Source organism: Ptychodera flava, chromosome 1, assembly GCF_041260155.1.
Source record: "Ptychodera flava strain L36383 chromosome 1, AS_Pfla_20210202, whole genome shotgun sequence".
In the NCBI taxonomy this organism is placed as follows: Eukaryota; Metazoa; Hemichordata; class Enteropneusta; family Ptychoderidae; genus Ptychodera; species Ptychodera flava.
Window position 1 is genome coordinate 47,833,176 of NC_091928.1, and position 17,434 is coordinate 47,850,609.

Here is a 17,434-nt window from a genome sequence, read left to right on the forward strand (position 1 = left end):
TTATTAGGGGTGGATTGTATGCACAGATTGCGTTTCGCTCAGATGTGATGATTTGAGAGATACTTTAGAGTTATCAAAGTGAAGCTGAAATTGTGATATCAAATCACTGTTATCGTCACAAATCATTTATGTGGAACTAATTCAGATTTCTGTCAGTTGAAGTTTACATTTCCAAATTTATGTGCTGCGTGTTCATTCTCTTGTGGTTACCTGCAACTAATCACGAAAGCTCTCCAGAAAATATCCAAACTGACCTAAACAGTAAAAATATGAGATCTGTGGGCCATACTCATGTGGGAGCGGTAAAAACAAAGGCAGCACATATTGTGATATGGGAGGGCGCTCTAAAATTTCAGAAACTTTGAAAGCTCTAATTTCTCACCACAAAATGGTTACAGTAATAAGATTTTTATTCTTTGAATTTACTTAGACTTCTTCCTTGTAATCTCTTTCCTTGTGATATTCATGTCTGAGAAAAACGTATATTCATTTTTAAGAAATACGTTCATGCAACTCTTTATTGAAATTTTATGACACTTGCCACTAACTTTCAATCAATGACAAAGCATCATGATGATCTAGCAGTCTCTCTCAATACTAACCACCAAGCTCCTTTGTTCCAAATTTACAGATATCCCTGGGAACCAGCTCCACGTTGGTACCGAGCGCGGCCAGCATGACGTCGCAGTCGTCAGATACAAACGTCGACGAGCTGAAGAAGAGACTAGAGCGAATCAAGAAACAGTCCAAGTCGTGAGCCGGCCAGCTCAATGCCGGCGTAGATATCTTTACTAGCTAGTTAGCAGAACCCAAGAGCATATTTCCAAGGAATTCCCCAAATTCAAAAATTAACAACAGCTAATATTGGTGTTCAACTCAAACTGAGGGACAACTGTTTAGATGCTAGGTAAATCACATGCACACAGCAAGCTACATAAAATTAACTTAAAAGTATATATATATATTATAAATCACTTTGCGGCTTTAACTGGTGTTGATTTGATGTGGCAATTGTTATATGCAGGGCCAGTTCCAAAAGTTGTTTAACTTTTTAACCCTTTGAGCACCAAAGGCTATTTTGTCCCCTTTATAAAATAAACCCCAGTCAATTTTTCTCAGATTTTTGCCAAAATTTTGAGAAAAAACTGTAGCCAATGAAATGTGGTGTCTGTTCGGTCCAAAATTATCAAAAATTACAGAAAAATTCATAAAAAATTGATGAAATGTTGCACTAAAATTTTAGCGGGAAAAAATTACAGCGCTCAAAGGGTAAAAGACAGTTGCTTCATTTATGGCAATGCAGTCAGTATTTGCACTGCATATGTGACGTCCAAGATTAAGAATGTAAAACAAGAATTCTTGAAATGACACTTGAACCATTGCTCTGCTGTACTAAGGAATTTGTGTTTCTGGTGACTTCAATGTGCTGCTTTCTTGAAGATGCCATGCTTACAACATAACGTAGCATTGTAGAAGATGTCAGCGTTTTGAAAGCTGAGGGGAATATTAAACCAGACAGGTTCCTTGTAATGTGCTCTTGTTTAGAATAGAGTTTTAGAATCTCGCAAGCCAAAGAAAGGACTGGGTTTAGCAAGGCAGAGCTCATATTGAGCACTCGCAAAACGGTGCTTGTGGCATGTCCTAACAAAAGATTAATGATATGTGGCCACAGAGGGCGCCACATCTCTGCAATTATGTAGATTATGACCGAGAGCAAATCATGAGGAATTTACGACAATAATTACATATTTTGTGACTTCATATTTCTGATGATGAGCAAGTGTGCATGAGTCTATATTTGAATTTTGCCGTTATATTTATTATCGATCACAAAAAGTATTTCTGGCTGAATGCAATTTGTTAATTGTCCCATTTGATAACTCGTACGTTTTGTCATTTTTTTTCTTTTTGGTCTATGTTCAGGATTCTCTCGATGTATACACTTCTTGTGAATGTTTTGAATTCAATAACTTGTACATTGTCATCACTGTTTTCAAGTACAGTGTGTGGTCACTTTTTGTCGTCAAAGTTTGCGTGCATGCTCTGATTTTCACAGAAAGAGAACAATTGGCACAGATGTGCATTTTTTCTCAGAAATTTATGCCTGCGCAAAAAACTATCCAAGCACCTCGTCTCTACAACATTGTACTTTCGCATACAAGATTCTCATTGGTGCAAAATGTTCCAATCACTGCTGTTGTATTCAGCTGCAGTTCTCTGATTGATCGCTGAGCAGGGGTTACAATCAAGCCAATAAGCATTATGTAAATAATATGAGTAATCTACAGTTATGCAAGTTTTATTGCTTTTTGTAGTATTTTCAAATATTTTCTTACTTCCCATGTCCTCTTTGAGAGCTATCTTCTCATTGGCTTCCAGTGCGTTATTTACTGAAAATTGATCAATTACATTTGCATAAGGAAAGAAGCCAGTGTGGGCCGTCCCTTCCACTGCCAACTTACCTAATTTACAATTGAACATCCCCATCTTTGAATAGTATGACCCGATTGTGTCATACAAATTCTATGATATGGTATGATACCAAACCTAAAGAAGGGGAGATTGGAGAACTTCATAGGCATTTGTAAATTTTCCAACCTTAGTATGTCAAGTTTTCCCACAGCAAGAAATTCTACCAACATATTCTGAGGGGCAGGTCTAGAATGAGGGGGCATCCTCGAAAAACCAATTTGGTTTCGTTTTGTTTTAGGAAATTAGCTATCCATATATTATAATATGTAATGTAAAATGGAAGCTCTTCGGTTTTGTGTTGAGAAGCAAATTATTTCATTTGTGGGCCTGGTATTTATCAGTGTAGCCTGTTTGGGTGTTTTAAACCGTCAACCCAAGTATTTTTAGACACTGGATGTCGCCCTTCAATGGAATCAATAAAGTTTGAGTAAAATTTGCCTTTTTTTCAGATCCAAACACCACAGGACAGGTCCCCGTGATCATCACTTGGGGCTGTTTCTTCCGTCAGTCGTCCTAAACATGGATAGTCTGTATTAAACTACAACGTGACATGCTATTTACCCTCCCACACTGGCATACTTTCCAGAAATACATTTTCTAATTTTTCTGTAAATTTCTTATCTCCAAGAATTGAACATTTGTACACAGTTAATTTCACCATTGTAATTTGACCATCTTTCATTCATATAGCACAAGGTTCTTTTCTCACAGTCATAGCTGTATTCTGTATTCTATATGCTGTACTCAGTCCTTCACTACTGTCCTCTTCAGTATGTAAGTTTTACAGGTCTAAATTTTTCCAAAAATGCAATTAGGTTTCTTGCTACGGGGAGAAACCACACCTTGCCATTCTTGTGTGATGTGAACAGATTTACTTGAAGAATGTAAGGGATTGGGTTTTTTTTCGCTGTGTGAAAAAATTGTGTGTATGTACATGTTCCGGGTGGTCAGTCAAGTATACTTCACTTGGATGTGATTTTGCTAATGGTCAGATAGACACTTTGTATAGTGCTTTGAACTTGATCAAACAATTGCTAAAACTTCTCTCTTTCCCCTGTACATACCAATATTGCCATGGTTACTATTATAACACTGAGCTGAGAAAAATCTTTAAAGGCAAAGAGAAATGCATCAGATGATTTTTCGAGTTTTTATTGGTGGAGTTGCATGCAACTTTGATTCTGTGCTATCCCCTGCCCAGAATCTGTGCACAGTCCTGGTTGAGTTACTTTAGCGACTTTTTTGTCTCAAGTAGATCAAAAGACCAATCCTTGGACATGTTAGATTTTTCAGTCTAGGGATTTGGTAGCCACAGTCTGTGGTTGCATTTGAACAAGAAGATAAAAAATTCATGAGAACACCAATACATGTGTACAAGTCATGTAGAGGGCAGCTATGTTAACGCATCAAACCCAACTCTCAACTCTGCACTTGTTCAAGATTTTTCCTCTCTGAGCAATTTGTATCATTCGCAATGTCCACAAGATGAATTGGCACTTTTTTTAAAAAAATCCCGTACCTGTAGAAAAGTTATTCAACAAACCAGCAAAGTCCTCTGTTTAAGTAAATGGGCTTTACCATAGGGCAGTAGGGGTTGTAGGGTGAGCCAATATTTCTTTTGGTATTTCTATCCTACTCGCCCCTGCTGTCCTGTTTGGTGCAATCTAATTTCTCAGTGGGGCAGTCCATCATTTGGGTGCAAGAGTGGAACCTGTACGCACTTTTGAAATCCTTGAGTCCATTTTGGGAATGTAGTTGATTACTGAATGTGGTGTATGTCTTTATTATTATAATTAGTAAGGAGAACATTAAACAGCTTGTTATGTTTAAATGAACATGTTTGAGGTGTAGTTTGTCTTTGTGGTATGCAAGAGCGCCCTCTATTGTCAGCTTGACCAAGTTGTCAACTCCCTCAATCTGCTGTATGATTTCAGTGCACATGATGAGTAGGACATTTGATGAAAACAACCTTAAATTCATAGATTTTGAGAGATTTGGTTATGTGAGGCTCCAGAGGTTGCACGAGCCGTATCCAGAGTGCCCTGTCCTTACACGGCTTGTTTCCAGTCTACCCTATTCCCAGCAATGAAAGATTACCACACGGTTCTGTGGGTCTGCAGCTGAAGTAAAACAAACAAGAAAGAAAGGTTGAAAGCACCCATCGGACAAACATTCAGACTCTCGAATTTTACAATTCCTTTCTGGTCTATCACTTGTGGTGGCTCATTTTAAAGCTCTTGATTAGTTTTTTGAAAATCAAAATTTTCATTTTTACCCCCAAAGGCAAAGTGGCCATTTTGAAAACATTGTGAAATGTTCGGTAATTTTCTTCTCCAGAACCAAATTTTGCACAGTGACCCTGATTTTTATTCTTGATTTGGTAAGAAAATGCTTGGAAGTTTCATTGAGGAAAATTTGAAGAGTTTAACTCAAAAGGTAATTTACCTTTGAGTTAAACTCAAAATTTTAAATCTTTCACTTTCGAGACACAAACTACTTAAAAGCCCTATTAGATGTATCTTTTTGCATTTTACCTACAAATAAAATACTCTCTAATCTTCAGAGAGACATCGAGAGTATTTTGATTCCCATTACTAAGCCGTTATTGTCTTTGAAAATGTCACTTTTACAATCCTTAGTGATGGATTTGGTCAATTCAGGCCTACACATTTATTCACAGCAGCAATATGTTATTTGGAACTAAAAACTGTTTTGTTGTTAAAGGTATTCGGTCACCTGTTTTTTAATAGTCAATCACAGATTTTACGCGGGTGGCCGCTTTTTAAAAAGGGTGCCCACACGATCAGCCATGGCATACTTTAGTGACGTCTGCAGGTCCTTTGACACATCAAATATGGACGACTGACAGCTACAGGTGTTACGAGGTAGTACGCTAAGCTCCGCCCCTTTACCATATATGGAATATGCAAATTTACGGTGACCATGTACCTTTAAAATGTAAGTTGTGCATTTGTTGCCAATGTTTGAAGAATGTTCTTTGGTCACACATTTTGGTACACATGGTGACAAATGTTGCACTTGATTTGATACCACTTTATCTAAGAAACACTCCAAACGATATATGTAATAGGGCTTTAAAGAAATTACTTAAACGGGAAGTTACAGGACCTTGGGCGGGGATTATCAAAGGATGTGTTCTTGTACACACAATGCAAGTGCCTTACCTTACTGTTTCATCAGACTGGCCAGATAATACAGAGTCTGACATATTTTTGTTTACTTTGGGTGAAAATGAGAGTGTGAGCGAAAGAACTGCACACACTTGATTCTCTGTTCATTCAGACTGCCTTCAAGAACTGCTGTACTGAGCATTTCCTTCAACAGCAAATGGGGAAAATTTTTGTTTATTTTGGTCAAAATCTGCAGTGTCACTTGCTCTCAGTAGAATCGCCTGTGAGTAAAAGCATGTTTTGTAAACAGAAATTGAGACAAGCATGGACAGGTCACGAGACATGCCCAAGGGAACTGCTGGAGAAGTGGGAAGAGCGCCCTCACTTGACAGGCCTGAGATATGCATAACTTTCAGAGAGGCATGTATGGTGTCGCTGTATTTGAAGCCTTTTAGGGCAGAAGCTGTTGCTGGTTCAGTCCCTCACAGCCAAAGTGGCTCATTTCTGTATCCTTGTGATCATGCCATTTTGTCGGTTTCATACTCATGTCGTTCTATGCATCGACAGTTTTGTACAAAAAGGAGGTAACTTATCTTTAGTTTAAAATGATTTTTGTCTGTTTGTTTTTCAACATACTTCACTCTTGAAAATTAAACATGCACACGATGCATGATCAATGTAAAAATTTTGAACAGTGCTACTAAAAACTTTCATAGTTTTCTCTGCCAATTGTCCATTCACCCTAAAAATATGGAAAATTTGAGTTACATCCTTTTGCGTAGGGGCCATTGATATGATAATGGTTGTAGTAAAAATGCCATCACACATAACTGAATCCTTCTTTCCGTCACAGCACTTGACAAAAAGATTAAAAAGATTACTTCTTACATTCACTTGCACTATATGTGTAATGAAAGGATAAAAATTATTTACAGAAATAGCCACAGAACATTTTCTTTGAAAGAAAAGACAAACTTTATTTTTTCTTTTTGCTTTTCTTTGATTTCTTTTTCTTTTTAGTGTTTCCAATATCATCGCTGAGATCATAAGTTCCTGTTTCAACTTTGACCCCTCCTTGCAAAGCAGTGTGGCTTTCATCCAGTCCTTCACTGACTTCCTTTTTTGCTGACTTTTTAGATTTCTTTCTCTTGGATGAAGATGATTGGCTGGCACTGCCATTCTGTTCTGTTGACACATCCCCGCCATCCAAGTTATCGCCCTTCTCTCCTGATGGCACACTCCCACTGATCCGAGTTTCCTTTCGACGCTTACAGTCTGAACTGTCAAGTGTGACTTGTGAATCCAATTTTTCAGTTGCATTGACAGTGCAGTCTGCTTCAATAATTTTACTCTTGCGTTTCCTGCTTTTTGTGTTTCCTTCACTCTGTTCCTTTGTCTGAACAAAATTATCACCACTTTCACCAGGAAAACTTTTATCAGCCTCGACGATATTCCCGTCCTTTTTCTTTTTCTTCTTTTTCTTTGATTTTTCAGATTTGTGAATTGATGTATCTCTGTCCTCATGGCCAGATGTCACTGCAGTGTCAATGTCATGGTCTTTGTGATTTGCTGGTTTGCTTTGAGTTGCCCTTGAGCTCATCTCTCTGTTCATAAACGTAAAAAAGCAGTAAAAAGCAGGTATTAACCCCTTCACCAACATAGTTTGACCCAAGCCAATCGTTATCGATGCTGATTGTGGACCTGTTTACACGGAATCAGGGTGAACACGGAGATGTATTATGCAAAGCAACAAACTACACCTAATCAAACACATGCATTGTGTGTCCACCACAACCTATTCAACACCAATATTTGGCACAGCCTATTGTTCACTATAAGTTAGGTGGACTTATTCATGTAGAAATGGGGGAGTTAAAAATCTATTCACCCCCACTTCCCTTGGTAAGATTCAGCTTTTCCACAGAAAATGAGTTAGTTTGAACCTGTTGCTAGAGGAGATGCAAGGCAAATAATTGTATGTGAGCTAGATTTTATAAGTTTCCTTTTTGTGTGGTAGGCGCGGTAAAATAATGTATTATACCCCTTGAGTGCTCTAATTTCTCCTGCCAAAATTTTTGAGCAACATTTTACCCATTTTTATGATTTTTGTAATTGCTTTGATAATTTTGGACAAACGGACACCGCTTTTCATTGGCTACAGTTTCTGATCTAGATTTGGGAAAAAACTCTGGAAAAAAGTAACTGGGTTATATTTTATAAAATCAACAAAAATTGACTTTGGCACTCACAAGGTTAATCAGGTATGACAACAAAAAACTTACTCTCTCACCATGAATATACAAGCACTGTGTGAATTAAAATTGTTAGCAAATCATTCGCGTCAGAGGTTTGTGTTCATTTTTGAACTGCATTTAGCCGAGGATAAATATCTGTGAATAGGAAATTGTTATCATCTGTTTATGTGATGAATATAAAATTCTTCAGATGTAAACCACACTTGCACATGGACCCAAAGGAGTGCAATATTACACTCTTATGAATGGAAAACTTACATGTCTGCGACAACTCCCTTCATTGAGAGGACCCCTCTTTCTGTCTCTATCTGTACAACTCTCAGAATGAACTCTTGCCCCATGGTCAGCCCGGCACCTTTCCAGCCATTCCTGACATGCTCCGGTTTCAGTATTGCGGCATTGAAACACCCATGGACTAGACACCCAACGTGATCAACTTCAATCTTGTGAACAACACCCTGTGGAAAAGAGGAGACACATAACATAAGTGCAAATTTATAACAACAACAATAATAACAATAATTTATTTCTATGGTGTCTAAATCAACATATCATCAGTGAGTAGATATGCTTAAATGCAGTTTTAAAAAGTGACAGTACAAAAGCATTTCTAAAATTCTACAAAACTGAAACTTCAGATATGAAAAAATAGAAATAATCACAACCTAAAAATAATGCACTTTGTGTCACTGAATACTGATATATCTCACTTCAAGCATTAGATGGTGGTTAGGCTATAAAATATGAACTTTGTTTATGACTATTAATCACATTGCTTCAAGCCCCAATAGCTGCTAATTTTATTCATTATTTTCATGATTTTATTTTCACACCAGAGTTGGTTCGTTTAAATGAACTTACTGAGGGACGTGTATTGAAGTATCACTGCTTGCTGATTTGGACCATGCCTACACGTTTTAAAGGGTTTAATAATAACGGTGCCGCACTCATAAAATGGCGCCCGCATGGGAAATACAAAAAAAAACAGTATTCTCTGCACATACACATCGTGATCATACCAGAAACAAGCATGATGCCATTTACTTGAATGCACAACACAGGATGGCCAACATTTTGTTGTTGTAATCTTTATTTCTCTGTCATATGATTAGTTTTTGAAAATGGCGGGAAATCTAAAATGACGTTAAAACTTTCAATTCAAACGCCACTCTCGACACTCATGGCAGCGTTATATACTTTTTCAGTCTCTAATGGGTCTTATTCAAAGAAAACTCTTGGAAAACTAAGGATATTTGAGATCGGTTTATTAAACATTTGCAGCTATTGGGGCTTAGGCTTGACAAAGTTCTACATTACAGTCTTTTTAATATCATACGTGTACTCAACAAAAATGACCTCTATAATATTCTAAATAGGTGAGACAAAACTTACGCAAGTGATTCACAATATCCTATCACTAAAAATGGATACACTGGATTTGATAACCTGCCTTTCTTCCATGCCTCAAAATTTAACACTAAAAAAGAGGAGTTATCTTGCAGTTACAAAAAACAAGCATGTAGTACTTAGTAATACTGATATTCTCAAAAAGGTTGCATATCAAAACTAGAAGAAAGCAAGTCAGAAAATCACATACACCCAATTTTTGCAGAATGTCTTAGACTAGAAATCCTTACCCTTACTAGGCTTCCAACTGTCGGTTGAAATATGATCATATCAAGCTGAATGTCAAAGTGGACATACGGCTGGTCATCAAGGATATTACCAAATGGCTGGAGTAACTTGACATTGTCATATGCAATCAAGACACCATTTAAGCTGTAAGATAATAACAGAATTGTTATGGACCATGTGGTCATGTTTGGTGTTAACAAATGTCATTCTGCCAGTCTTCTAGTTTTACACTAAGTAAATATTTTTGCTACGGAAATTACGTCTGTTACATGTAATCTTTGTCCATTCATTTTGTGGCGAATAACCACATTAACTAATTTAGTATTACCGGCAAGACATTTCAGACAGCTGCTTTTTAACCAAATCAGTGTCTGTGCTATCACTAAAGCTGAAAGTTCCGGCTTTGTCATTCTCTCCAGCATCAAAACTCATTTGACTTATTCCAAGACAAAATAAGACATCCTTTATTCTGATCATCATCATCGTCGTCGTCGTCGACATAATCATCATCATCATCATCATGGTCATCGTCATCACTGTCATCGTAATCGTCATCATCATCTATCATCATGGTCATCGTCATCACTGTCATCGTCATCATCTTCGTCATCATCATCTTAATCATCATCATCATCGTGGTCATCGTCATCACTGTCATCATCATCATCATCATCGTCATCATCATCATCTTGGTCATCGTCATCACTGTCATCGTCATCGTCGTCATCACCATCATCATCATCATCGTGGTCATCGTCATCACTGTCATCATCATCATCATCATCATCATCTTGGTCATCGTCATCGTCATCGTCGTCATCATCATCATCATCATCATCTTGGTCATCGTCATCACTGTCATCGTCATCGTCGTCATCATCATCATCATCACCAGTCCACCACCACCACCACCATCATCACCACCACCACCACCATCATCATCATCATCATCATCATCATCATCATCGTGGTCATCGTCATCACTGTCATCGTCGTCACCATCATCATCATCATCACCACCACCACCACCATCATCATCATCATCACACTGTGTGCTGTCATCTAAAGGTCTTTTGGTATTTTGATGCAAACTGTTCACTTACCTGTCCGAGAACAGACGAATTTCTGAGTTCAGTTCTTCGTCCACGCCAGTCTTTAGTTTCCCGAGGTAGCATGGGGGCAGTGCGATGTGCTTAGTCGTGTTAAGGAGTTTGAAACACGAGTACGGGTCATCGACACACTGTTTGGCTTCTTCAAACGTCTGTACTGCCATAGTATCGCATAATGTGAGGGAGTTTACTGTCAGTACTACTCGGCTTGTGTTGCCGACCTGTCGGCGATGTTGATTGCTGGACCGTCGAGTAGTTTGAAAGTCCTCTCACCAACGGAGAAATTCCCTCTACCTTGATTTCCTCTACAATAGCTCCAAATTTTTACCTACAAACACGCTGTATTGAAATTGGCATTCGTCATCAATGGATGTGCATTTTCTCTTGCCAGATATCCAGACCCTAACACAAACTCAACTTCGAACACATGGCTCCATGCTTTTGACCCTTGACCTCACGATGCGATAACTTACGAGACTACATGCAACGTTTGTGAATTTTGTTATCATTGCTCCATAACTTTGGATTCAATGAGTCTCTACCAATAGAAAATTAAGTGAAGCTTGTTCTGAATTCTAAACTTCTTTTTCTTTTCGATAGATAAGCATGATAACTGCTTCAGCATTCAACTCAAATGCGCACGTGAATGTGCGAGAACTTACTTGACCTACCCACAATTCTGCATAAACAGGAAAAGACAGGAAGTTTACAGTGATATCAACTGGGTTGCTGGCTTTCTGAGTGAAAATGACACGACATCAACGAAATTGTACCGCTGGTACCGTGTATACCTACCATGAGAGGAAGAAAGACACGGGTAAGAAAGTAATGTGCTACAAAAATCCACGACGCTGTGCACACAGATCTATTTTTGTTGGAAAACCGGACGCTGCCCGAACCTTGCTCGGTGCGGTTAAATCAGGAACTCGCACATTATTATCGCAACTAAGGTCGATGAATATTAAACTCAATCAATTTACACTTACCGTTAGCATAGTGTAACGTTATTGTTTTTACTTGTGTATGCGTTTTGTAGAAACATCTGGGTACGGGACAAAGCAAAGCCGTCTAGGAAAAGACTCCACAAGGAATTTCGATTGTTGCTGTCTGACATTACAACCTTGCAAAAATCCAGTGATCACGTAAGTGAAAGTCATGATCAGATTGCACACGCAGCACACAGAGACACACATCAACAGTTTGTGCCTAAATTGCCACAAAATGCGATGTAACTTGACTGGACCGACTTACCGCGAACAGGTACGGTACAAACACATTACCTGTTTCATAGAAATATGTTGTTATCACAGTTATCATACTGGCTATGGAGATATTTCCATGCGTTTTATTGAAATTCGCTTCCTAGGCTACTTAAAACCATTGATTTGTTTTTAGTTTTAGCCTGCTGTCAGAGACGTGGAATTTATCAAATAGGCTGATTTTTTGTCGTCATCTGCCTGTTCATCGTCAGTGAATGTAGTGATTTAAAACAGAATGGAGTAAAGAGTAATAACATGCTATATTTCAAATACTTCCATCTTTTTGTATTGTGGATAAGTGAACATCAGCCATTGATGATTCAATAATTCTTCACAGCCAATACAATTATTTTTTTTCCCATCTCTTTGACATTTTGTTGTACGTATTCGTTTTTTTTTTTCTCCTTGCAATCAGGCCTGATGGCTGGCTGTATGATAAGGAGGCAATCCTGGAATACATCTTGCATCAGAAACAAGCCATAGCCAGGCAAATGAAGGAATATGAAAGACAAAAGAAACAATTGGAGGTAAGCTTTCTGCTCTCCAACAAGATTTGTACTGGCAATGACACAATATCACTAGCAAAAAAAATTGGTTACCCTTTCTTGCTGCTGCAGATACTTAACATCTCACTCCACTTCCAAGTATATACTTCAAACCATGACAAGAGGTAGGACCAAAATTTTGTGATGGACGTAACCATGTATGAGATGTTTGCCAATGCTGTGCATACTTCTAACCATGAAGTCAAGCTTCCCTATCCTTGTACTGTCTTTCTGTGATGTTGGGTGTTGCGAAATTTTTGTGTACAGATAATTCTATGATATAATAAATACTGAGTTTTGCAAGGTTTTGCGGGAATGGTATGAAAAGTAGTGACACTGAAGTGTGTTTAGAAATCTGATGTCTCTTTTTCTCTTCTTCAGTCTGAAGAATTGGCCAAAAACAGCGAGGCCAAAGTAAAGAACCTGAAAAGATTTGCTGCAACAGGTAAGGACATGTATTATCAACGTGGCAATTTATGAACAACAGCGTATGTCTCAGCCGCTCAGCAGTGTTCAACTTGTTAATTACGTAGTTGTAATTAACAATATTGCTTGCTACTGTTTTTGCCTGTAGAACAGCTAAGACTTTGGGAATCTGCCCTCTAGCGAGTGATATTTGAAGCAACTTCAGGATATTTGAATCCAAGTGTACAGCTACATGATATATGCTGAACTTGCTTTATAAAGCTGTAAAGTTTGCATTATTCATATGCTGATCTGAAGTATCTGGAATTGTCAGTTACACAAACATCAGCCTATGATAAACATATTGGGAATTGAAGACCAAGGAAATAAATACATACATATCAAACATAAGTTGGTACATAATTACCATGTATATGCAGAGAGGTTTCTTCTGAGTCATCGTGAAGCTTTTTGCTTTTCACGATTGAAATTGCCGTACTGTTTGAATGGCACCCAACTGCAACTTCCTCTTGTTGTTTGCCTCTGTTTTAAAGAAAACACACAACAACTGAACCAAACACAGAGGAGACACACATGCAAAAGTCATACCAAACTTTTAAAGGTAGAATGAGCCTTCAGGATGGATATTCAGACACTCAAATTTTACAACACTTTTCTGATCTACCATTTGTGTGAGCTCATTTTTAAGCTCTTTGAGTAAATAAAGTTCATATTTTTGTGACAATTGAAAATTTAATTACTCACTGATAGAGTTAACACAGGGAAGGCTGACAATTTCAAATTTCAAATATCGGTAAACTTAGTTACTTTGCTTCCATTGTACCATTACATGGTGACACTAGATTTTTATTCCTGATTTGGAAAGAGTATGGCTGTTTCCTTGGTTTCCTTTAGAAAAATAAGAGCAAACGTTTAAGTCTTCACTTTTAGGCGCATAATACCTTAATCATTGACTTGGTGATTGAATTTGGATGTCTCTCTATTTTCAATACAACAGAACAGAGCATCACCAGCAAGCCAATCAACCCATTCACAAATGGACCCCCAGCAAAGAAACAGAAGACCGCTACTGTTACATCCGCTACAGCCACTGCAGCGGAACCCAAACCAGGCCCCAGCAGGGAAACCAACGGCGAGGCAAGCAACGCCAAAAACGGCAAGGAACTGCCCAGTTTCTGGATTCCATCGTTGACGCCAGATGCCAAACCAACACTGATCAAAAAACCGGTAAGCTGAACATGCCTTCATGACTCATTCTGTGCACAATTAATTTGAAATTACGGCAGTTTTTTGGCATTTTGGTTTTTTCTCAAGTTTAAAGATTAGCATGATCATGAGCATTTTAAAAGGGACCTGTGAAAGTTTTGCTTGAGCAAATTACTAGCCGATGCAACATTTAAGACTCTTGTTTTCCATAAATTTCTTCCTGTAAATTACTGGTAAATGTTGTATGTGCAGAAAATATGATATGTTTCTCAATGAGTGGGATCATTGTTGCTTATGAAATCATACATGACAGTTTAACCCTTTTGCTAGTATGGTACGGTCCAAACTTATCATTATCTTTTGTTAGCATGGACCAGTTTACAGGAAATTGGGGATGAACAGGTTAACCATGGTACCTCAAAAGCCATGGTACAATCATAGTGTTCTCAGTGGTTTAGTTCAATCCACATACAGAGAAATGGGGGTAATAGGAATTTATAAAAATATTTCAATATTTAGTTTTTCACTTTTTTCAGGGAAAGCATGTCTTTTGCCCGATGAGCAAGAAACAACTGAAAGTGAAAGATTTGATTGACATTGAATTTGTGGCAGTGAACGATGCAGACGACAAGCGTCATCTCCTCAACAAAGATGCAAGATACATGTGTGCAGTCACGCGTGACACACTGTCAAATTCAACACCCGTGGCCATTCTGAAAACAAGGTGAGTCTATAATTGATACAACATCAGTGACTACTGCAAGAGAGACTTAACTATGATTTTTCAAAATTTTTAGAGAGACAGGGAAAATAGGTTGGAAAACCATGAAATTGTTGACTTACACTAGCCAAAACTTTTACGTTAGTATTGCATAACATGATGGTATGCATATTTTACATCATGAAATTCAAAACGGATTGATTTTTGTCAGTGGAAAAAGGTTTGACATACTTTCCAGCATATTTGTTTTCTGTGCAACATACTTGCTTGTGTTATTCCTCATATCATGTCATGATGCCCATTTTCAACGTGTCACTTCATCTTGTATGTACAGTATCCAATTGAATTTTTTGATGGTTGAATTTTACTCCATACTAGAATTCATTTGTCAGTGGTAACATCATATGCTGCCCACAATGCCTTGTGTTGGCTACGCTTATACTTTGTACTTCAGTCTCCATATGAGAAATTTATGTGTTTTCTTCCACACACATTATAAAAATATTATCAAAATTTACAACAATTATCTCTTAGATATCATTTGAATATTGTTGAGGGTAGCACACTGTAGATCAACTTTATTAGTATGACATTAGCTTTCGGAGACAACAGTCTCCTTCATCAGATGTACTTGCATGATGCATGAAAGCTAATGTCATACTAAAAAAGTTGATCTACAGTGTGCTACCCTCAACAATATTCACAAGATTTAGTCAAGATCAACACGGCTCTATTGAAACTTTATCTCTTAGATATCATTGACATAATAAAAAAGTCAAAACCAAGTGATTAAGGTAGGATTCCCCCGGGGACAGATATTCAGACTCTCAAATTTTTACAATTCTTTTCTGATCTTCCACTGATGGGCACTCACTTTGAAGCGCCTGGAGTAAGAAACATTCTCACCGTCTCAGGTTTTTGAAAATCAAATATGGTAGCAGATTCATCGCATGAGGGCGCTGTCCATTATTTTTCCAACAGTCAGGTGGAATTTTTCGTTGAAAGTGCCACAAGTTTCCTGATGTGTCCCTCAGAGATTATAGTGTGAGCATGCAACAGAACTCTGTTTCAAAAGTGTCTTTTTGTGTTTCAGTCGCAAGGTCATCACCGTGGAATGCATTGAAAAACTGATAAAGAAGGACATGATAGATCCCATCTCTGGAGAGAAAATTACAGAGGCAGATATCATTAAATTACAGAGGGTGAGTCAATCTGGATCTAGTATTCCACAGTCATGCATTTTACATTACTTTTTGTTGAGATATCACCCATGATAATTACTCTGTTGGTGTAAGATAGTTACTTGAAACATAAGAAAAAAAAACACACTGTTGAATTTTCATACGAAATGTCACCTGGTGATGCATGCACTAAATAATGACCATCCGCGGTGTAGTGGATCGCCAACACTTTTCTTTTCTTCTGTTTTAGGGAGGAACTGGTTTTGCCAGTACTGGAGTGGACTTGGAAGCGAAAAAACACAGGCCGGTCATGATGGCATCATAGTGCCTACAAGCTGATGAACATTTTGTTTACACATTGGGTCAAAGTTCACACTACATTTCTCAAGGAACGTCGTGAATGTACTCCCTCTACCAAGCTAAGCCGAAGTAAATTTTATGAGTTTCTGTATGGGTGAATACAGCGATCAAATCTAGAAGCAGCCACCACCAGTCCTTTCCAGTTGCATTTTCAGATCACAGCGTCTTGTGCAAGTGAAAAATTGCAAAGTACCGCCATCCAAATGTACGACCTGACTTCCTAGATCAAATTATTTAAGCTGGAAATTCCATCTTATACAAGTTTTACCCTGAACTTGTGAATAATCAGCACAATGGATACAGATATCATGCAAGTAGAGTTGTTCAAGCCAATGTTTACATATTTGTGGAAATTTACTGTTATTCTATGTTTCTTTCTTTTATTTTGGATATTTAAATTTAGAAAACAGATTATTAGGATCCGTATAATGTTATAAAGAGAGCTACAATCAACATGGAAATATGTTCTTTCATAGTCACAGTTCAGAAGAAGTTCTTTACTTGTAGAAAATAGAAACAAAATTGCAAGATATGCATTGCTTGCTCTAACGGACATCTGAGCAACAGGATTTCCTTCAAAGACTATGAAATCAATGTTTTATTTTTGCCTTGTGTAATATAAGTGTTGACTTGTCAGTATTTTGGAATATTGATGGCTCGTCCCCTCGATTAACAGTAATAAAGTTCCTTCCAAAGCAAAGGTGGAGCCATTTCTTGTGACTTTTTCACTGCATTAAGCATTCTAGTGATATGACTATCTGTGGCATGTATCTATCATTATATCAGACCAGTATATTGGCACAAATACAGCAATCTGATTGGTTGAGACGTGAAAAGAGCTGGGATATATTTGTAATATAGCACAGTTGGCGCACACACTTGCTATCGGCTGGAGCAAAAACCTGTTTTTTATGTTCAATGCCCAGCATTCCAATATACTGTTATGATATAATAGCAATAAACCACACCAAGCGACGGTCAGTTTTGTCCAGTTCTATATATGCAGTCGCTGTCGCTCAAGCATATATATCATGGACTGGTCAAAATCTCGTGGTATACTGTCACTAGATGTGGTTTGTTAATATAGTGATTTATTCCAAAAGTTTATCCTTTGGGAGGGATGGTGAAATTATT

At 37.8% G+C, this 17,434-nt stretch overlaps 3 protein-coding genes across 9 annotated transcripts in view; 2 read left to right on the forward strand and 1 right to left on the reverse strand.

The window, feature by feature from the left end:
• Positions 1-4,307, forward strand: part of LOC139139738 (cytoskeleton-associated protein 5-like) — a 73,870-nt gene extending 69,563 nt beyond the window's left edge. For all 7 annotated transcript variants that reach the window (XM_070708607.1, XM_070708636.1, XM_070708645.1 and 4 more), the window contains one exon: positions 632-4,307. In XM_070708607.1, coding sequence (XP_070564708.1) covers positions 632-757 — 126 coding nt within the window. In that variant the 3' untranslated portion in view covers positions 758-4,307. The remainder of the gene's footprint in view (positions 1-631) is intronic.
• A 2,218-nt stretch (positions 4,308-6,525) lies between these two features.
• LOC139139767 (DNA-directed RNA polymerase I subunit RPA43-like) lies at positions 6,526-11,052 on the reverse strand. The gene is made up of 4 exons (XM_070708675.1): positions 10,597-11,052; positions 9,496-9,637; positions 8,117-8,316; positions 6,526-7,207 (listed from the first exon to the last, which is right to left on the reverse strand). Exons 1-4 carry the CDS (start codon positions 10,764-10,766, stop codon positions 6,580-6,582), a joined length of 1,140 nt encoding a protein of 379 aa, XP_070564776.1. The 5' UTR covers positions 10,767-11,052; the 3' UTR covers positions 6,526-6,579.
• A 211-nt stretch (positions 11,053-11,263) lies between these two features.
• On the forward strand, positions 11,264-17,000 carry LOC139139773 (nitric oxide synthase-interacting protein-like). Its single transcript, XM_070708681.1, has 8 exons — positions 11,264-11,419; positions 11,639-11,744; positions 12,277-12,388; positions 12,788-12,851; positions 13,830-14,059; positions 14,575-14,762; positions 15,853-15,961; positions 16,191-17,000. The coding sequence occupies exons 1-8, from the start codon at positions 11,350-11,352 to the stop codon at positions 16,263-16,265; spliced, it is 954 nt and encodes a 317-aa protein (XP_070564782.1). The 5' UTR covers positions 11,264-11,349; the 3' UTR covers positions 16,266-17,000.
• Positions 17,001-17,434: the final 434 nt, after the last annotated feature.

Coding starts and splice junctions, on each gene's coding strand:
- LOC139139767 (XM_070708675.1), bottom strand. CDS start 10,766: ATGGCAGTACAGACGTTTGAAGAAGCCAAACAGTGTGTCGATGACCCG. Junction 9,638..10,596: donor ATTCGTCTGTTCTCGGACAG/GTAAGTGAACAG, acceptor ATTATCTTACAG/CTTAAATGGTGTCTTGATTG. Junction 7,208..8,116: donor AAGGGAGTTGTCGCAGACAT/GTAAGTTTTCCA, acceptor GTTTATGAACAG/AGAGATGAGCTCAAGGGCAA.
- LOC139139773 (XM_070708681.1), top strand. CDS start 11,350: ATGACACGACATCAACGAAATTGTACCGCTGGTACCGTGTATACCTAC. Junction 11,420..11,638: donor TGAGAGGAAGAAAGACACGG/GTAAGAAAGTAA, acceptor TGCGTTTTGTAG/AAACATCTGGGTACGGGACA. Junction 11,745..12,276: donor TGCAAAAATCCAGTGATCAC/GTAAGTGAAAGT, acceptor CCTTGCAATCAG/GCCTGATGGCTGGCTGTATG.